This window comes from Carassius gibelio, chromosome A12 (assembly GCF_023724105.1).
Source record: "Carassius gibelio isolate Cgi1373 ecotype wild population from Czech Republic chromosome A12, carGib1.2-hapl.c, whole genome shotgun sequence".
NCBI lineage: Eukaryota > Metazoa > Chordata > Actinopteri > Cypriniformes > Cyprinidae > Carassius > Carassius gibelio.
Genome location: NC_068382.1, coordinates 3,959,623 through 3,982,574, shown reverse-complemented (window position 1 = coordinate 3,982,574; position 22,952 = coordinate 3,959,623). Strand labels below are relative to the sequence as shown.

At 35.8% G+C, this 22,952-nt stretch overlaps 1 protein-coding gene across 1 annotated transcript in view; it reads left to right on the top strand.

Moving 5' to 3' along the window:
* The window catches only part of grid1b (glutamate receptor, ionotropic, delta 1b), a 375,427-nt gene that overhangs the window by 307,393 nt on the left and 45,082 nt on the right, over nt 1-22,952 (top strand). Inside the window, 6 exon segments of the mRNA XM_052610800.1 lie at nt 3,539-3,712; nt 8,553-8,714; nt 10,003-10,122; nt 19,567-19,668; nt 20,135-20,332; nt 22,576-22,906. Of these exon segments, the coding sequence (XP_052466760.1) occupies nt 3,539-3,712; nt 8,553-8,714; nt 10,003-10,122; nt 19,567-19,668; nt 20,135-20,332; nt 22,576-22,906 (1,087 nt within the window).

Sequence of the window (22,952 nt, the reverse complement as noted above, 5' to 3'; positions counted from 1 at the left end):
CCTGCACACAGTGCCAAAGTTTCCAGTTCCTGGTTTAAGGACCATGGTATCCCTGTACTTAATTGGCCAGCAAACTCGCCTGACCTTAACCCCATAGAAAATCTATGCGGTACTGGGAAGAGGAAGATGCGATATGCCAGACCCAAGAATGCAGAAGAGATGAATGCCACTATCAGAGCAACCTGGGCTCTCATAACACCTGAGCAGTGCCACAGACTGATCGATTCCGCCACAGCGGATTGCTGCAGTAATTCAGGCAAAAGGAGCCCCAACTAAGTATTGAGAGCTGTACATTCTCATATTTTTCATGTTCATACTTTTTCGTTGGCCAATATTTCTAAAAATCCTTTCTTTGTATTGGTCTTAAGTTATATTCAACTTTTATGAGATACTGATTTTGGGATTTTCTATAGTTATATTCATCAAAATTAAAAGAAATAACCATTTGAAATATATCAATCTGTGTGTAATGAATTAATATAATATACAGGTTTCAGTTTTTGAATGGAATTAGTTAAATAAATCAGCTTTTTGATGATATTCTAATTATATGACCAGCACCTATATATATATATATATATATATATATATATATATATATATATATATATATATATATATATATATATATAATGACATGCATTTTATCTGTATATCTAAATAAAATAGACTGTAGATATTCAACATATGACCCAAAATAACTAGTAAATGCATACAAAGAATTAAATATGTCTGCTTCTGATGCAGTTGAAAGCAATGGATTTCCCTGCAGGATGAAAAACCATGCTAAAAAGGTATAAAGTGTATTAAAAAAGGAAACCGTAGGGCCAAAAATTCATATGTCACGAGTTGAGAGTGAAAATGTGTTGGCAGATGGTACAGCGTTCTCCCCAGTTGTCTGAAACAGCAGACTGTGAAAATATGAGGAACATCACAAACCCATCAGTGCATGGAGAACACTAGTCAGCTTTTAGCATAAACATATATCCTTTGAACCAAGAGTCACATGGGGAATATAAGAGGACATACATTGGAATGGAAAAAAATATGTTAGATATTATGGTCTCTATTTGTACTGGCTGTTTTTCTACTTTTGCAGAAAATATAGCTAAAGAAAAAAAAATATAAATAAATATATTTTGTGTCTCTCACAACCTTGTGTCTCTCGCCTACCTGTGAAAGTTTTCAGGCTGAACTATGAATAATAGCTGAACAACATCTTGATAATAAATATTTCAGTAACAGAGCTGTTCAGCCTAATTTATTTACACAGTATATGGCGTATTGTATCTACATCTTTGCAAGTGATCACTGTAAATGCAGGAGAGAAAAAAAAAAAAAAAGTAAAATAGGACAAACAATAGTATATTTTCTCATGGGAAATTAAATACACAGATTCCACTGTAACTTATTACATTAATTCTATAGTACTTACATTGTTTTTATTATTATTTCTTGCTTATACAGTTGCACATTTTGTCAACATTGTAGTTGTTATGGAATTATAGTTTAATGTAGAGCGCATAACAGCATAAAAAAAATTACAATACATTTCAATATAATAATAAAAATGCATGTTGACACCATCTAACAGCATGTTTTCCAGTGAGCCTGGATAGGAAGGGAATCAGTGGTGGAAAGAGTACTGACAAAAAAAAAAAAAAAAAAAAAAAAAAAAAAAAAAAATTTTATATATATATATATATACACTTGATATTTGTTCACCAAATATATTCACAAGGTTCAACAAAGTTACCTATTATTTATAATGAAGTTGCAAATTCTTCTCATGGAATAATAATAAAATAATAAATAAATAAATAAATAAATAAAAATCCAAAATATGTCAGAGGGGTCCAATCATTATTCTTCTATTGAAAACTGTTTCCATAGCGTTTAATTGGCTTCCCATTATATATTTCTAAAATAACCCAGTTCTCTGTAATAATACCCAGCTAATCCCAGCCCAGCCTTCCGATACTGCTTTGAAATTGCTTGTATATTGATTGTTTCATATTCTTCTCTGAGTCTTTCTTTCCTTAAATGTCCTGCATGCTTTTAAAGAATCATTATGTCATTTTCTTGTTCCTTCCTTTTCTCCCTGTCCTGTGGCCTTTTAAAAATACAATCGTAACTTAGCATAATAAATAAATAAATAAAACTGTAACAAGTTCTCTTTCAAAAACACATTGAGGTGCCTTGATATACTGTATGACATCCACAGCCAGCTTCCTTCTAAAGCAGCACAGCAGAACTTTATAAGTGACTAATATGAACTGCTATATTGGTGTGCACCATATAAAATAATACTCTAACTGGAAAACCATATATAGCACACTCAAATATATGTTTTTAAGATGTAATTTAATTACAATGAATGTTTTTCCCCCCTTTAATAATTTTATTATAAAAGATATGTTCATATTTAAAGCCAACATTTCTTGACTCTGAAGTCTAAATGTAATAATGCTCGCTTCAAATTTGTCTAAAATGAGGTGTCTTGAAAGGAAGTAGTATCCCTTAAAATATGATCTAGGTTCTAGTATACAAAACAATCATATTTAATAAGCAACAATGTCATTACAAAAGTTGCTTAGCAATTCAGTGAAGTGTACAAAAGCAGTGCTCTGATACAGCATTAAAGTTATGTAAAAATATGACATTTTACCCTCATCCAAAACTATTTGCTCTGGAACAAATAAGAGATTAATGAGACCAAAGATTGACTGTTATACCCAAGACTAATTATTGCTCATGTTTAACCACTGTAGACAGACCAGAGTCGGAAGCAAATTCTTGAAGAGATGGCCAAGGTAAGAGTGCTCTTGGTAGGTTCATGAGCACTGAACGGCGGTGGATGCTCACATCTCAGAAAACGTAGAAGCAAATTTTCACTTTAATTTTAAATCTATAAATATATTTGTGACCCTGGAACACAAACCCTGTCATAAGGGTCAATTTCTCGAAGTTGTGATTTTTACATAATCTGAAAGCTGAATAAATAAGCTTTCCATTGATGCATGGCTTGTTAGGATAGGAAAACTATTTGAAAATCTGGAATCTTAGGATAAAAAAAAAAAAAAAAAATCTAAATACTGAGAAATACTGCTTTTGCTAAAAATATACCTCAGTGACATAAGACTGGTTTTGTGGTCCAGGGTCACAGGGTAGTTTAAACTACAAACTAAAAGAACTCCTGTGTCGGTAACACAATAACAGTAGTAATCGTGAAGTTGATTTGGGCATCCGCCTAGACACTCGGTGTAAAAAAATGCTGCAAGCAAAGTGATACAAACTGTGAAATGGCTCCCGTGGAATGTCTCATGGTTGGAAAGACTTCTCAGCAAATCAAATTTGAGGAACAAAAAAATAAAATAATGTTTTATAATATAATACAACTTATAATAGTTTATTTTTTTAAATGAACTTTTATTCATAAAAAGTTCACCTTGTGAACCCATGCAAGTAACCAAGTTACTATTGATTCATAAAGAAGCATGATTGTTATTCTTTGTATTCTGTTTCTGTATGAGTTTAGGAGATCACTGACTCTGAGATTATGGAGCTGGCCCACAGTTCCTTGGGAAGGATGACCGTGGTGAGGCAGATTTTCCCTCTGTGGAAAGACAGCAGCGTGAACTGTATGAGGAACAACCACCGCATCTCCTCTCTGCTCTGCAACCCTCAGGAGGGCTACCTGCATTCACTGGAGGTCAGTAACCATAGAAACCGCATCATCATCATAAGATTGATGATGCTTTATAAGAGCTCAAATTGATATGCAGTCTCAAACCCACTAAACCTCTTAAAACAAGTGAACAAAAACAAGTGAAGATCTGGGTTTTTCAACCTTTAAAGACATGGGAATCCAGACTTTCAGTTAAAACAGTGTTTGTTTGCTTGTTAGTTTGCCTTTTATTGCCAATTTATTTGTTTTTGACTTGACTTATTTTTAACTAATGCATTTTGAATATTTTTTTTTATTGTTGTTTTTTGTAGTTTTGTAAATGTAGTTAGTTTTTTGTGTGCTTTTTTTCATAATACTTTAAATTAATTAACTAATATCGCAATCAAAAGTTTGAAATAATAGACATTTTTGTAATCAATTTAATTTTGAAAGAAGTCACTTATGATCACCAAGGCTGCATTTATTCAATAAAAATACATTAAAAATGGTGATATTATGAAATGAATTATGCGATGGCAAAGCTGATGGGCATAGCCTGGGACTAAACATTTTAGATGTCAATGCCGTGCTTGATGACTCCCCAGCTGGATAAACTGATAAAGGGGCATCCAAATTTTTATTTAATTTACACAGAACAAAACCTAGTATACATATTGTTCTGTGTATATATATATATATATATATACAGTACAGACCACAAGTTTGGAAACATTACTATTTTTAATGTTTTTGAAAGAAGTTTCTTCTGCTCATCAAGCCTGCATTATATGAATATATTACTCAATATATTACTATATTGACTAGGTTAAATAGAATAGCATTACTAAAAAGAGACTAAAATACAATTTCCATTGACTAAAACTAAATGTCATCAGTTTCTGTCAACTAAAACTAGACTAAAATGTCATAATTTTTCTCAGACGAAAACTAGACTAAAATGTTATCAGTTTTCGTTGACTAATACTAGACTAGACTAACTTCCAAGTGGTTTCTTCTTGAATAAGCTCTTTTGCATTACAATCATTATATCTGCTCTGTTTACTTCACTGGTTTGCATTCTACCTGCCATGTGCCTTGCGCTGCTTTACTTATCTTTCTTTTTTTACATGATCCATTTGTATATTTGTATGGTTGTACTTTATATTTTATTATCTTTTTTAAATGTTCTACTATTCGTGTTATCTGTATGCACCAAGGGTTTGAGAGTTACACAATTTCAATTCTGTGTATGTATGTACTGTACATGTGGTAGAATTGACAATAAAGCAGACTTGACTTGACTTGACTTCATCTGCTGTGACGTCCACATTTCCACTTCTCAAAACCCACATGGAGACTAGTTTAATTGTATGGAACAGATGGCTGAGCTTTGCACCGCACATACTCTGAGGGCTTATGCCTCAATTATTCATGAAAATGTGGGTTAAATATTCTTTGATGTTTAATCACCTTGACAAGCAAACCACTAGTTCACAGCAGTGACAAACCTGTCAGCTTTCGTCTGCAAATCTGCAGTGTCAACACAAGCATACACCTTTGAGTGCCTTTCCTTTTCACTCAGGAAACAAGCAACCACTGAAGTCACCCACACAGCTTTTACCAATACCTCCATCGTGGCTTATCTGATGGTCATCTCCAGTAAAGTGTAACAAATGTCTACCTGTCAGCTCAACTATCATGGCCGTCATTCAATTATCAGAAAGTGGTTGTCTCTATGATAAGGACAGGTAGTGTTTTAAATATCAACTGGAATGATAACTGACATATACCAGGTTGTAATGCTCAGCGGAGTCACACTTGGATGAGAAATGGCCATTAAAATTTTATTTGAATCCTGAATGCTTAGCACAGGTGAGAATAAAAGCAGCTAAGTTTTGAATATACTGTAATTTAGCAATAGACGTAGCTGGTAAGCCAATGAAAAGGACATTAAAGTAATAGAGACGGGGTGAAACAAAAGCATGAATGGACATTGGACATTGGTGGACAAACGCTATAGTATCTTTAGACAGGGAGGGCCATCAAAAGTTTTGTAGGAGATGGATGGTGGCATTAATACCGGGATGTCCAGAACTAGGCAGAGAATGAACATGTTCTAAGACTCAATTTCAGAGGATTTCAGGGACAAAGATCTTATTAGGGGGACATTCAACTGGCACTTTACACTGGGCGTTGGTTTGTTCAATCTTCGTAATGATTTCCCACTGGACAGGAGTACAAATGAGATCGGGGGGCAAATGATGAATACGTCAAATGAAATGTCGATAAAAGTTGGTGAAACCAAGAAAGCGTTGTAGAAAGTGTTATAGTTTTTCAGGGTTGTTTTTGAATGTTGAGGACAACTGAGAACTGACTTGACCTTATTTTCATCCATGGTGACACCTTACGGACTAATGATGTACCCCAGGAATGTAATGGAAGTTCTGTAAAACTCACACTTTTCCTCTTTAGCGTGTAGTTTGTGGTGGATGAATCGTATGAGTATAGCTCTGACGTGTTTAATGTGTTCTTCAAGAGTATTTGAAAAGATCAGAATATCATTGATGTACACAATTACTATTTTGTTAGGGTCACATCAGGCAGGAAAAACAGAAGAAACCGCTCAGAAATGAAAACCACAGTAGTACAAGACTTCGCAATGAGATGGAAGGTACAGTCTGTTTATATAAGCCAGCTGATGGGCTACAGCTGGGCTGAGTGATCAGTGCTAGATATGGGGCTGATGAGAAATGTAGTGTGAGATTGTAAGAGTCAATATTGCTCTTAAAGGTGTGGAATATCAAGATGCAGATTAGACAGCATGATTATTGCACAGGTGTGCCTTAGGCTGGCCACAATAAAAGGCCATTCTAAAATGTGCAGTTTTACAGTATACATAGAAAAAGTCTTAGTTCAGCTCGTGAAAAATGGGGGCAAAAACAAAAATGTTGCATTTATAATTTTGTTCAGTGTATATTACTTACTAGGTTAAGTGTTGATTATTACTAACACTAACCCCTTTTTTAGACCTCTCTACTTAACCGTTGATCACGCTCATCCACCATGTTTGTATATATATATCTCATAACTCATAATAACTCATATTTTCACAGATTCTGCAAGGGGTGCCCAAACTTTCGAATACTTGGTAGTGTCACGGATCGCAAGAGGCGAAGACTCAAGTGCAGGCAGATGGGAAGACTTTATTTATACATCACCAAAAATAAACAAAAACACAACAGAAACCATCCCGAAGGGGGAAAAACCAAAAGTTACAGTACATAGACTGAACACAGAGTAGACAGGCATCAAAGGCATTAACGGGTACCTATGTGAGACAAACAAGCCCAGAACAGTAAACACAGGAAGCATATAAAGAAGTGGCAATCAGGTAAGCAGCTGGGACAAATTAAATCAAGGAATGAGGTAACAAGAGAACAGGTGAGTGGAGTTTAGAGGAATGGAGTCAAGAGGAAAGGGAGAAACACAGGTGGAGCAACTAAAACAATGATGAGGTAACAAGATGGGCGGGGTTAGAAAATAGACAGAAGAGAGCACATGGCACCAAACAAACACAACACAAGCCACGTGCTCACAGAAAGACAGAAGACTGTGACAGGTAGGGGCTCCTTTTGCTTTAATTAATGCCTCAATTCGGCAATAATTTATTGGTTAATGGGTGCAGTGACTTTGGTTTCCAAAAAACTAAATGGACCAACACCAGCAGATGACATTGCACCCCAAATCATGACAGACTGTGGAAATTTAACACTGGACTTCAAGCAACTTGGGGTATGATCTTCTCCACCCTTCCTCCAGATGCTATGACCTTGGTTTCCAAATGAAATACAAAACTTGCTCTCATCTGAAAAGAGGACTTTGGACCACTGGGCAACAGTCCTGTTCTTCTTCTCCTAAGCCCAGATAACAGGTATCATAACAAGAGGAATACAACAACTGTATCCAAATTCCTTGACATTACTGTATATGGTGGCTCTTGATGCCTTGACCCCAGCCTCAGTCCATTACTTGTAAAGTTCACTGAAATTATTGAATAGATTTTGCTTGACAATCCTCATTAGGCTGCGGTTCTCTCGGTTGGTTGTGCATCTTGTTTTTTCTCAACACTTTTTCCTTCCACTCAACTTTCTGTTAACATGCTTGGATACAGCACTCTGTGAACAGCCAGCTTCTTTGGCAATTAATGTTTGTGGCTTACGCTCCTTGTGAAGTGTGACAATGATTGTCTTCTGGACAACTGTCAGATCAGTCTTCCCCATGATTGTGTAGCCTAGTGAACCAAACTGAGAGACCATTTTGAAGGCTTAGGAAACATTTGCAGTTGCTTTGGATTGATTAGTTGATTGGCATGTCAATTTTTTTTTTTTTTTTTTTCATTTATTTATTTATTTATTTATGTATTTTTGTTTATGTGAGCCAAATCATCACAATTAAAAGAACCAAAGACTTAAACTACTTCAGTCTTTGTTCACTGAATTTATTTAATACCCCAGTTTCAGAATTTGATTCAAAGTGATTTTAGAGTGAAAACTCTATATTCCTTTGAGTTGTAAAACAATCTTATCTTGATGTGTGTCTTTGTAACCATGGTAACCAGAGGCCTGGTTCTCTCTACCACATGTTTTGCATGTTGGGGAGAGGTATTTTCCACTATATGTTAAATATAACAAATACTTTTGTGTCTGATCCACCTCATTCATTACAGTGTTGAATATAAAAAAGTGATCAAATAATTTATTATTAAATAGCATAATTTAATTTCATTTCATAAAGTTTCAGCTAAATGTAAGCATTATTTTGGTTTTGGTAAAAAATCATTCTAATGCATCTCTCAATTGTTTGTTTGTTTTTTTGTTTTTCTCAGGTGTCAAATTTGTACCTTTATGATAGCGTGTTGATGCTGGCCAATGCATTCTACCGGAAATTAGAGGACCGGAAGTGGCACAGTATGGCCAGCCTCAACTGCATCAGGAAGTCAACCAAGCCCTGGAATGGAGGCTGGTCCATGCTGGAGACAATCCAAAAGGTACCATGCGTTTGATGTCAGGTATTTTTCAGAGAGTCTGTTTTGCTGCTTGTCACACTGTTGGGGGGATATCACATATAGCATGCAAGACTAGAAGTGGCAAGAGAGAGAGTAGTTGAATAAAAGCAGCTATGACAAGATGATATTTCCCTTTGCTTTACATCAGGTCCCAGACATACAGCTTTTTGAAATGCAAATTGCTTTCATCTAAGTTGTTTTCTGCCTTCTCCTCTTACTGCTGCAATCACATTTCTCTTGAACACCAGCACAGCGGTCAAGCTTAGATAGCTGTTGGTTGTCCTCACACAGAGCTCTCTTAGGGGCTACTGAAAGCTACACAATAGTTGGTGAGGTGGCTGCAGCAGCTGATGTCTCATCTTAGGAGCTCATGTCTCTGTGAGCTCTCAGGGGCAGCAAGCGGTCTAGTGTGTGTTCCTCAATTTCACGCCCTTTTAACGTTATATGAGCCACACAGAACTGCAGAAAGCCTCTAATCGGCCCAGAGAGGGACACACCACCAATAGATTTGTCTCTGAACCTTCCACTGCCCCTCTACAGTCAAACCAGTGGTTAGTCCGAAGTCAAAGATATAAGACTTTCATGGTGATGCTTTTTAAGTATTGAAAGTAAAAAAAAAAAAAAAAAAAAAAAAAAGTGACATACAGCCAAGTATGGTAACCTGTATTCAGAATTCATGCTCTGCATTTAACCCATCCAAAGTGTACACACACACACAGCAATGGTCAACCATTCATGCTGCAGCACCCACTGAGCAGTTGGGGGTTCAGTACCTTGCTCAAGGGCACCTCAGTCATGGTATTGTCAGCCCGAGACTCAAACCCACAACCTTAGGAGTCAAACTCTCTAACCATTAGGCAACGACTTCCCACTTCATGGCTTCCTATGACTTGAGTGACCCACAATAATCTAAGCAGTTGGTTTTAAATTATGTTTCTTTAAAAATAGGCTAAAACTTATGTGTTTATAACTGTTATTTAAAAGTATTCGTTTATTTATTTATGTATTTTAATATTTTGAAGCTTTTATTTTGATATATTTTCTTAATAGTGGCAAGTAGTGATAATGCCAACTGAGCCAAACCTCTCTCCAAGTTCCCCAGGCCATGATGACATTCTTGTGGTCAAGCCCTAGAAAGCCTAAATGTTTAAAATTGCAATTGGTAAAATTCAATGTATGAGGGGTACAGCACATTGCACTTTGATCTGGCTCAGTTCTTTTTACTGTGTCGCTTTATTGTGTATTGATTCAGACAGTTTTGTTCCAACAGGGCCATATAACTGGTCTCACCGGAATTATGGACTTCATGGACAATGGATCAAATTCCCATGTTCAGTTTGAGATTTTGGGAACCAGCTTCAGTGAAACGTTTGGAAAAGACATAAAACGAGTGAGTTCAATAGCTCATGCTATCATTTCTAATACCTTGTGTAAAAGCTGTCTTTAATCTGGTGTTTAGAACGACTTGTTAATGAGAACAACTCGGCTTGATGTCATCTGTGCAGATTGTGTACCAAGACTGCCATTTTGACCCCTTACCTCTGTGTCAGCAGAGAGGTGAATGTCTTGACGGGCCAGGTCAAATGTGCTTTAATGCAAACTTGATGACATGGCCCTTTTTTTCTATGTTTAAACAGCATAAGCTATGTGTTCCCTGCAAACTTTTTATACAATTCCATATCTAGTATAGTTAATTTAGCCTATAGTTGGATATTTTCAATGGCTTTTGCTGTGCTTTTTCCTAGATCCAATCACAAGTAATTTTCATTACAGATATTCTGTCCTCTCTTCTCTTCTTAACTGGATTTACTGATTTTCAAGCTTTGTTTTTGTTGCCATAAACTGTTTGCCTCCATCCATCATTTAAAAGAAAGAGTAAATTACAGGAGAGGAAACAGTCTGCTGGTAATGAAGATTTAATCACCCTGCATCCCAACCTGAATTATGAACCCAATGTATCACATTATAGCCATTAGGATCCACAGTGCCACAACCATTTACTCCCTGCCCTCACACACATGGGCCCTGGCAGTACCAGCTTCCCCTCATACAAAGCACATTTATTAGCTATTATAAAAGGATAGGACAGCTAATGTTATGTCAAATGTACTCCGTCCTTTTGTTGTTCATTATTAGAGCACCAGTTTTAGTCTTCTAAGCAGTCCCACCTAAGAAGAGATTAATGTAGCCAACTGCAATTCCACCCTGCTATAAAGACAAACAGTGAGTCGTGCTGTTAAATTGGCATATGTCATGGTTTGAAAGCAGAGGCAAATACATTTACTGGCTAAACAAGAAACCCTTTAGAGTTTCAAGTGATTTCTTGAGGGGTGACTCAGTATTCTGTTTTAGTGTTCACTTTTGTCTTATCTTAGTCTTTAGTCTCTCTGTCTCTCTAAATGGCTTTTCTCTGACCGCTTCTATATATTAGCTCTGTACGGAAATCTATTGAGCTGCCGGCCAAGACAGCATTTTAAAACATTTGTGGCACTTTCCCGTCACTAACACTCTGTCTACAGTAGATGTGAACAGGGCATTGTGTTGTGCCATGTCAAAGGCAAAAAGAGCGCTTATAATAAATGATGCTGCTGACAATGGCACACCAGCAGACAGATACCCGGTTCTATTTCTGACAATTTTTTTTTTTTTTTTTTTTCCTATAAAAGGAAAAATGGATAAGGAATTATCAAGGTTAGCTTGGAATTTTTTTTTTTTTTTTTTTTTTTTTTTTTATGGAACATTCACTTTAACAAATCCAGTGTAGATATGCTTTAGTTGCTGATCCAAATTGTACCTCATTTTGGCAAAAATAAATAAATAATAATACTTCACATGAGATGAAATTCCACAATGTATTGCAACAAGCTCTTACAAACAATAAATAAATAAATAATAAAAGATGTCAGATGAAACAAGAGGTAAGATTTAACAGTAACCCCTGTTTTTGCTTAAAAGTCTATGGGCCAGATTTGCTTAACAGGGCAAATAGCATGAGACCACAATTTCATAAAAGCACCATTAGGACTGGAAAATTCTATGGGTGATCTACTGACAATGCACAGATGAATGAACACAGACACAGCCAGCACTTTTAAATAATGACCAATACATTCTACCAAGAGCAGTACAAATTATCAGTTGGCACAGCCGTGTGAAGTGCAAAATGTGTTGACATTTTATAAAATGTGTTTAAAATGTGTTTATAAAATATCATTTTATGATTATATTTATTTGATCATGATTTGCATATGTGCATATGCCATAAGGTTAGCCACAAAAATAAGTGTGTATGTCTGTCTTTTCATTGCACATTTTTCACTCTTTAGTTAATACTGACAGTAGTTTTATTTTTTATTTTATTTATTTTTTTTTAAACCAGGAGTGGGTTTGCATCGGAGCAAACTCAATTGTATATCTCTGTGTGTGTGTGTGTGGGGGGGGGGGGGGGGCATGTTTTTGTGACATATCAGGACACATCTCTGTATAATGACATGGGTATGACACAGGTATTACAAGGAGAGGGTGACTTATGAGGACCCATGACTTATGAGAACCCATGTCCCCATTTTTCAAAACGCTTATAAATTATACAGAATTAGTTTTTTTGAGAAAGTAAAAATGCACAAAGTTTCCTGTGAGGGTTAGGGTTAGGTGTAGGGTTGGTGAAGGGCGATAGGATATACATTTTCTACATTATAAAAACCATTACACCTATGGGATGTCCCCACTTTTCACAAAAACAAACGTGTGTGTGTGTGTGTGTATTTATGTCAGATTTTTGTATAATTTTCCAACATTTGTCCTAATCTACAACTGAAATTAGTTATCTAACATTCTAGGGGATTGGGTCCCACTTTATATTAAGTGGCCTTAACTACTATGTACTTACATCAAAAATAAAGACAATGTACTTATTGTGTTCATATTGTATTGCAACTTTTTTTTTTGTGCTATTGAGGTGGGAAACAGGTAAGGTTAGGGACAGATTTGGTGGTATGGGTAAGTTTAAGGGTGTGGGTGTAAGGGATGGGTCAACGTGTAATTATACATGTAATTACAGAAATTAATTACAGATGTAATTATGTGCAGATATTTTTCAAATATAAGTACAATGTAAAAACATGTATGTACACAATAAGTGCATTGTACCAAATTAATAATTAAAATGTAACTACATAGTAGTTAAGGCCATTTAATATAAAGTGGGTCCGGGGATTGTAACAGTTGCAATTAGTAAACATGAACATCAGCTTCATACATATATTATTTATCAACCAATCAATCAATCAATTAATTATATATGTACAAAACTGGTGTTCATGTTTACTTCTGAACTGTTACAATCCAATTAATATTAGATAACTAATTTTAGTTGTAGATTTATAGTGGTGTGTGTAAGGATCCTATTCCAACTAGCTCAATACCCACATCATTTTAGAATAGAGCTGTTGTTTTCCTTTGATTCTTCTTCTACCCATAGTAATTCATGCAACTATATCCTAATTTAATTATCCATTTTATCTCTACTATAATTAGCCAGTTAGCATTATTATTATTATTATTATTATTATTATGTTGTTTGACACACACACACACACACACACGCACACACACACACACACACACACACACACACACACACACACACACACACACACACACACACACACACACACACACACATATATATATATATATATATATATATATATATATATATATATATATATATATAAACATTGCATTATATAACAACTTGCTGCAGACCTTTTTACTATATTACTTTGAAAAAAAAAAAGTGACAATGTGATGGAGCAATGCTGAGTTATTACTTAAATTGCTCAAATTGGTTGAAAAGAGTGCCAAAATTGGTGTTATGTGAAATGTGGGACTCTAAAATCATAACAGTTAAAATATATCCAATTATAATAACACAAAAAAATATTTTCTGTTTAAACACAGCACATTTCACTCAGAATTGAGAATTCTGATATATGTGTTCCTTATTAATTTTTTTTTTTTTTTTTTTTTTTTTTTTACTTTTTTTTTTTTTTTTTTTTTTTTTTTTCAGAAAACGATACTGTGGTGTTATCATATGGTAATACCACAGTTATTTTATATAAAGCATGCACCTGAATTATGACCATATTAAATCATGCTGTTAATGTTACCTTGTCTGAAAATCCACAGTAATACCACTATTGGGCAATGTCCCTTGTGAAGGCAGCACATTTAAGCTGTGCTTATAGACTTCACTAACTATAGTTGTTCACTGCTCTTCGTTAATTAGTTTTCACCAGAAGTATGTGGATTTCAGATTACTGAGATCTGTTGGGACTGTTCAAAAGTCCTAGAAAATGATTGATCATGAAAACATAATGATTGCATTGCTTGATTTTTGTGTGATTTGATTCTTCAAAACATTTCATACTGATCGAAGTCCAGTAATGAAACACAAATGAATCAAAACGGTACAGAAATTGCATAAACCCTCCTGATTACTTGAGTAGTCAAAATGACTAAAATGCACATACCGAAGGACCTGTCAAGGTTTGTGTTCTTGCTAAGCTTTTCGTGTTTACAGTGTAAAGATAAACACATGGTGTTGATAAACACTATGCCAGAGAGTTTGCTGGGCCAGCTCTTCTGTCTAATGCTGTCTAATGAAATCCTACAGCTGCCGTTTAAGAGATACTGTGGCAATTAAACAATATAGCAAAGCCTGGCTTGGTCACAGTCATGTCTCAGGCTTTGCCACCAAAACAAAAGCATAGCATAATGTATGTCCATTTTGCTATTGGCTTGGCAAGCCATTAGATGACCTGGTACTATGAATACAGCAGACAACAACATATGTGTCTGATGCTGAGTGAAATATCACTTCACTTGGAAACAGGACATGTTACTGACTTTTCATTAAAGCTGACTAACAGTAGACTGAAAGAGAATAAGAAGAAGAAGAAGAAGAAACTATTTGCTTTGAGAAAATAATAATGTTAACTCACAAACTGCTAGCAAATTTCAGTAAAAAAAAAAAAAAAAAAAAAAAACCTTTGTAATTACAACTGAAATTTAACCAGGATTTTATAAAATGATAGTGGAAATCACCACTGTTGTGCTCAGCACAACAAGGAAAATATTAATAATAATAACCATTTATTTTAGCTTTAAATGGCAAGCATAAATCACAACACTGACTCAGCACATCAAAATGACAAGAGAAAATAAATAAAAATGCATCTTCCACTAAATTTAGCTGTCTTAGTTCATTCTTAGTCTGTCTTAGTCATAGCCTAGAATTCAAAATTTTTGTTTTATGTAACGCAGATTGGCAAAAAAAAAAAAAAAAAAAAAAACGGCAGATGTCTACAGAGTCCTGTTTACTTTTACCCAACCATCCATTATTTATAAACTTTTATCCCAAAGTCATCGAGGTCTGAGCGAACAGATAAATGCTTGTCTCGTTTGGGGTCAAGACTGATAAGACATCAAATAGAAGATGAAGGATATGGTTTTGTTTGTTCCTTGAGTCTCTTGAGCCCCTGGATAAGATGGCCATCTATCAAGTCTTCAATTTCATTTGTCATCCAAGAGAAAACTTTGGCAGAAAGCGGAAAACTCTGACAGCATTTGATGAATTGGTGGCCTCCTCATTCTCTTGCATGTTCTTTCATATTATCACTCTAAGCAGAGCCGTGACAGACACAGACAGGGTGAAGCATTGCCAGACATTTGTGTTTAACATTGCTGTCTACAGGAAGCAGTAGAATTTTCAGTCATACATTTGGACAGGGGCGTAGAATTTAGTAGGGACGCTAGGGACGTGTCCCTACCAATATCCAATGACCACTGATTTGTCCCTTGCAATAATTTAGATTTTTTAAATATATATATTTATATAAAACAAATTTTATATATAAATTAAAATATATTTATATATAAAACCACTCTTACAAGAGCGTTCTGTGAAAAAAGCGCAATTCCTGGTACACAACAATTGGTGATCTCGTAGAAGTCCCGCCTCGCGAACCCACATCGCTAATCCGATTGGCTGTGCTTTTTCTTTCTAACTTGTGAGAGGCTGTAGCTTAATTCGGTTGTGATAAGCGGCAAAATTCCTCCGAAACCTAGATGCGGTAAGTGAGGGAGAAAGAAAACAACAGCTATGTGAACCAAAATACGGGACAAATCGCGTCAAATATTGATTCTGGGACAGTGCAGTTTTTTTTCAATGTATGACAATCGCGGGATAAGTAGCCAACCCAAACTGTGTGTGTGTGGGGTTGGGTGTTTTGTGTGTGTGTGTGTGTGTGTGTGTGTGTGTGTGTGTGTGTGTGTGTGTGTGTGTGTGTCTGTCTGTCTCTGTCTCTGTATGTCCTGGTAAACCCTTGTGGGGGTAAAATGCCCCACAACGATGGCAATATTTGAAATCCTTATGGGGACAAGGATTTTTTTATTCACATGAGGAAAACAGCTTATAAATTATCTAACTGATGTTTTTGAAAATGCAAAAAAGTTTTCTGTGATGGGTAGGGTTCGTGTAGACTTTTTTTTACACAGTTTGTACAGTACAAAAAATGTGTGCGTGTGTGTGTGTGTACACTTTGTGATGGGCACTTACACTAAAAGATCATGACAACTATTTTATATTTGCTATTTAAAAAGATTTATAAATCTGACAAATCATGTTTCTATTTAAGTCTAGTGTTTTGCACAAGTTTCTATAAGGGTTGTGTAAAATATGAATTTTGAACTTGATAAAAAAGTGGAAGTCTGCAATGTCCTGAGCTTACTAATATAGTGAAACAAATGTGTTTGTCAATTAGGCTTTTTTTTTTTTGATGTGCTGAGTCAGGATGGCAGCTAAAAAAAGAAAGTTAGATATTAGGAGCTACTTTAAAACAAATACAAGTAAGTCATTTAAAATATTTTCTCAATTGCTAAAGGGTAGAGTCATCGGCAATTGTAAAACATTTTTTTTCTAAGATTTCTCTAAAAATGATAGATTGTGTTGATGCCCAGCTTCAGGACAGGTTCTTCAACCAACCAGATTTAGATGTCTTGCAGAAGCTAGAGGAAATTCTACTGACTGGAAAAGTAAATGACATTGTTGATCACTATCCAGAACTGAATAGGGATAATCTAAAAGTCCAATTAGCCATGTTTCGGACTAAAAATACTTTCAAATCAAGTACTGAAGTGGCTAATATCATGAGAGGAATGGCTATTGAAGTGAGAGGCTTGTTTGATCAAGTTGAAACCCTTGTCAGGCTGCTTTTAGTCATCCCAGTCTCATCAGCTGAGGCTGAAAGAAGTTTCAGTGCTCTTAGGAGACTGAAAACATGGCTCAGATCAACAATGGCACAAGTGAGACTTAACAGTATTGCTGTGTGCCATGTCCACCAGGACAAACTGGACAAAGTTGATGTAAAACAAATATGCCAACAGTTCATTTCTGTTAATGACAGACGTAGACATGTGTTTGGCTACTTCAAATAGTAAGGATTCGGAACAAGACAGTAGACACAAAGTTAAGTGAAGTTAAGTCTCTGTCAAACTGCCTCCTTGTCATTATTTGTTACCTGTAACATTACAGAATTAGTTATTGCATTACACTATAAGCAGAGTAAAGTTAATAAGTATGTTAAACGGCTTTCTTGTCATTATTTGTTACCTGTAACATTACATAATTAATTATTGCATTACACTATAAGCGGAGTAAAGTTAATAAGTCAGCCAAACTGCCTCCTTGTCATTATTTGTTATACTATTCATTTCCTGAATCCTCAGCTTCCGGGAATGTCCCCACCAATCTCAAAATCAAACCTACGCCTCTGCATTTGGAAAAAGCTCATTTGCTGGAAAAAAAAAAAACTCAATGATTCATTCATTATACAGCCAGTTTGCTGAGGAAGATATCAGGGTGTATCATTTCTGTGCCACTGGCTTCACCAAACTGTGGTTGAAGCAATGTTGGTGTTTCATGTAACCACAGTGTTTATACTTTTCCGGGAAATCAACCTATGAATGGCTTACATTTGTTTTTCTGCATATTAATCTGGGATTTAAGCAAGTATTTTAACATCACAAACTTGCCACTATTCAATATACAATAGCAAAACAGATATGATCATTACTTATATGCCATTGATGCCGAACTACAGGATTTGTGATTTGCAAGTCAATGAGCTCGTAGAAAGTTTGAGCTGTGAACAGGGGAAAATCAGTGGGTGATCAGCACTCGGGAATCTTTATGTGTGAACTATTCAATGACACATCAAAGAGGCTCACAGATGCCTTTCTCACTCAAAACAATTATATAGCACTTGACATCACGTGGTATCACGTGGTGTCACGTGTTGTGACAAGCTACAGCCAATGAGAGAGTACGGCATGGGTTGAGGTCAGCGGAAGAAAAACGTAAGAATATTTTGGAGAATTTGTTTTGACATCATTCCCATTTTTCTTGCGAGTTTTTATGACTAAATGAATTGGGAACAGTGTAGAGTCACTGGGTGACAGAGTTGTTGTTAGCTTGTGTAGTGTGTCAACCCCTGTTGCAAATCAGTTACAGATATGTAGTGTCATGTAGTGTGAACAACACACTTACTTCAAGACAGACAGCAAGTCTGATCTGTCAATGTTTAAAGTCGTGTAGTCTGCACTAAGCTTAACTATGTGGCATAATGCAATAACATGAACAAATTTCCCTGTATGGAAGACTCACGACTGGCAAACATGCTACTTCTTTTCTCTTTGATTGGGCTGGACGCATTGTTAATAAAAGTTGTTGTTAACTGTGAGAGGGTGTTTGTCCATTGTATCATGATACAGTATTAGCAATTGGTAGTAATGTCCCAAACACACACACACGTATATTAAGCCCCTTTCACACTGCTATTCCATTATACTTTCAGAAGCAAGCGAACGATCTCGGCGTAAGCGCGGAAAGTGAGGAAGTAACTGATCTCTGCTTCATTACAGTTTGCACATATTTTGTTCGTCGTGAACGTTGATCTTCCTTCAAAACAGCCAGGTAAAAGAGTCGCGCGATAATACGCGTCATCACTTCGACACGGAATTAGATCTGGCTTTTGTTCACACAGCGCTCGTCCCGGGTTGTATCTGGCAATGTTACTATGTCCCCGACCCGGGTTCAGTGCGGGATCAATATATATATTTAAAAAATAAAATTAAAATCACTGTGTTGTAAAGCATCATATTAATATTTGTATTTATAAGTTAACTCACAGTGATGATATGAAAAGCTGAGACAATAATAAAAAAAAAAACTATGTTTGGTTATTGAGTTGCAGATTAAAGTGGAAGGTATTGGGTATTACACAGGTCCTGTGTAAAAATTATGAAAATTAGGTATTTCATAAATTTTTCAACATTACAAGCTTTACCCTAAGGTTGGCTTAAAAAAAAAAAAGATTTCCGGTCCCGGGGCAGGTGATGGTCCAGATGCATTTTGTAATTTGATCCAGTGCCACCACCTGGAACCAGACCAACATGGTACATATCCATGTAATGAAGAGAAAATAGTGCCTCCTGAAGGGATATGTCTGCTACTTTATACATGCATGCAAATTTTTAAGTACATTCTATGCCATCAAATTTGATGTGCTTACAGCTAATGCAAATACTTCAAAGAAGACAAATCACATTGAAATGAGCTTGGTTCTTATTTTTAAATCATATTATTATTCTTCATTATCACCTGTTTCTTTGACTAAATTAATGATTAATGAGATTAGTCTTCCAAATCAAGTCATTAAATGTAGCTCATTGATGTTGACCTGTTTCTGTTTTGTTTCTCTTTGTCCTGCAGTTGGCTACATGGGATTCTGTCCATGGCCTGAATGGAAGTCTAAAGGAGAGCCGTATCGAGAACGGCATGCAGGGGGTTACAGTTAAAGTTGTGACATTATTGGTAATACTTACTTTTATCATTTTAACATTTAAAATATATATTTTTTGCATGCATACCTGATTATTGGCGGGACAGTTACAATACAAATTATTTTGACTAATATGATTGTGCTTACCATAGCAAATAAAAGTCTAGCACTCTCAGCTCTGTTTAAAACTGTCACAACGTGTTAAATTTTGTATTGTTCAACTATTCTCCATTTTTTCATGATTTTGAGTAGACATGCTTCATTTTAGTAATGTATTTTTTTATTTGCCTGTAATAAATGTTACCAGCATGGGAGAGGGCAACATTCTTCTTGGGATCTGCTTATCCTTTATTTCTATAGCGCTTTATACAACACTGGTTGTGTCAAATCAGCTTTGCATTGTTGAATAGGAAAATAGTTGGTCAATAATGTAATAAGACAATAAAAGAGTATTGCATAAACAGATTACCTTTTGGTAATCAGTATTCCTCTTCAAAGGAGGATCCATTCGTGATGGTGGCAGAAAACATCCTCGGACAGCCCAAAAGATATAAAGGCTTCTCAATTGATGTCCTGGATGCCTTGGCCAAGATCCTAGGATTCAAGTATGAAATCTACCAGGTGGCAGACAGCAAATATGGTTCTCAGCTCTCCAATGGCTCATGGAATGGCATGATTGGGGAACTCATAAACAAGGCAAGAGCTCTAAATTGTCTTTGTATTTCCAAAGCCATATTTACCTGTTGTTTTCTCAAATTATCCTGATGAAAAGTTCACCAGCATATAGTGAGTTTTGGATGCTGGTGTGCTAGTTTGTTCTGGGGGTACTTTAGAAGTTACAATAATGATCAGTCAAGCAAACACAATAATTGTGTGGCTGGCACTTTTAATTATTTGATTGGTTTCATTGGCATTTTGGCCAGTACCTTGCACTCTAAGAGGTTATTGTTAAGGAATGAACTGTAAAGCACAATTTTCAAACCACTCTGCTTAGCTAAAAAAAAAAAAAAAAACAGTGAGAGCTGAATCAGTCAAAAAAATGTGTCCAATCTATTACAGTATATCAACCAGCAATTAAATAAAGCAGGCCCCGATACCAGGGCTGAAATCTTTGCATGTTAGCTATCACTTTGATGTCATACTTCGCCCCCACCCCCCAAATCTTGTTTTCATGTGTTTTCTTTCTTTCAACAAATATGCTGACTTTACAACAATAATCGTTTTTCTTATTCCGTTTTTTGTCTTGTTTGTCGATATATATTCTTATTTTATAATATTAAAATATAAAATAGATGCACTACTTGGACAGTCGTAAAATGTACACTTGTTTTAAGGATGTTTAGAAAAACAAAACCTGATTAGAATTAATATTTTGTGTATTTTTGTAAGGCCTGTATTACCTAAAGAGTGAGTCTCTATGGCAGAGAGCTGCACGGGTCCGACTTTGTAAATCCGCACCCGCCCGTGTACCCGCTGTGTTTAAAACCGCATCCGACCATTTTCCGACCGCAGCACTAATTAAAATCCGCACCCGACCCGACACGCTTAAAATAGAACCGACACCCGACCCGCACCCGAAATCTAATCAGTTAAGCAAATCACATTAGACACACTTTTTTTCGAATTTTATTGCCAGGTCATACAGAAGTTATTTATGGAAAACTCTTTTTAAAAGATATTCGTTTTTTATACATTGTAATCTTAATTTTGATCAATGTTTTATCTATCAATTGCCCATATTTGAATAAATAAGAAGCAAATATAGAGCAGACAATGAAATAACCTTAGTGTAATTGACAGAAATACTAAAAAATATTTTGCTACCTAAAATTTAAATATTTTTTGTATCACGCATGCATGCATGCCTATTTCCCTTATATTAAATATAAAACGCATGTGGACTGATACTCCTTTATTAATGGAGTAGGCTATATAAACAGACGTTTCAATATACTGGTATTAAATGCATTTTCTGAGAATTTATATTTCATTTTTTTACTGCAAATGTCGAAATACGTGCTCTTTGGTCCATCAGTCACTGATCACATTAGAAAAAAATATCTCATAATAAAATACAAAATTGACTGATTTATGAATGTGCATATATATGCATGGTTCTCATCAGTCGGAAATACAGATAAACTTTTTTATAGAATTTTTGATCCTGAAAGAAAACAGAACAACAAAAGAGCGAATCATACCACCGTCTGAGGTTGTGCTTCAAGTCGAACGCACCCATTTATTAATCCTTCACTGCTGAGCATCGCAAGAGGCGACTCTGCGCCAGAGCGCGCATGTAAATGAGCTGCACAAAGTCAAAAAAACAACAACCCTGGATAGCCTAGATTAGGCCCATATTCACAAATGTGCTATGGAATTAAATATCTGATATTCCGATTGTCAAATACATGCAAGTGGAAGTGTATTGTTGTTTAAACACCTTTATAGCGATCGCGTTATGCGCAATATAATTTTATGACACAAATTTTAAAATAGGCTTAAATCAAACACATTTTAATTCAGATTCTATATATATATATATATATATATATATATATATATATATATATATATATATATATATATATATATATGAACGGAAAACAAAAACAACGGAAAAAAAAACAGCTGGCTGATCTCAACTGATCTTAACGTCTGTTAACTATGACTCATGCAGCCGTTCGTGCCGTGGTGTTTTTTTTTATTTTTTTTAAGTGAAACGTAGGCCTATTTTTACGTTTGCACGTGACTGTTTTGAACCCGTGTTTAGACTTGTGTTTCCCTGTGTCCGACCCGACCCGCACCCGTATCCGACACAGTTGGATATTTTTCACCCGTTTCAGCCAAATTTGCGGGTCACCCGTTGGTTGTAGGAACCCGTGCAGGACTCTACTCTATGGTTGGACATTCCATTTTCAAATAAATGCTTATCTTTACAGAGAGCTGATTTGGCAGTGTCTGCCATAACTATAACACCAGAGCGAGAGAACGTTGTGGACTTCAGCAAGCGCTACATGGACTACTCTGTGGGGATCCTATATCGCAAACCGGAGGAAAAGATCAACATTTTTTCCTTGTTTGCCCCATTTGACTTGGCTGTGTGGGCCTGTATCGCAGCTGCCATTCCTGTGGTGGGCCTTCTGATCTTCCTGCTGACACGGATGCAGATGCTCCGCTCCCAGAATCCTCCAGGAGCCCATCACACTTCATCCATGTCTAACTCATTGCATAGTGCTATATGGATTGTCTATGGAGCTTTTGTACAACAAGGTACTTCAATGAATTCCTCTGTCATGTGTCCATTCCAAGGCATATT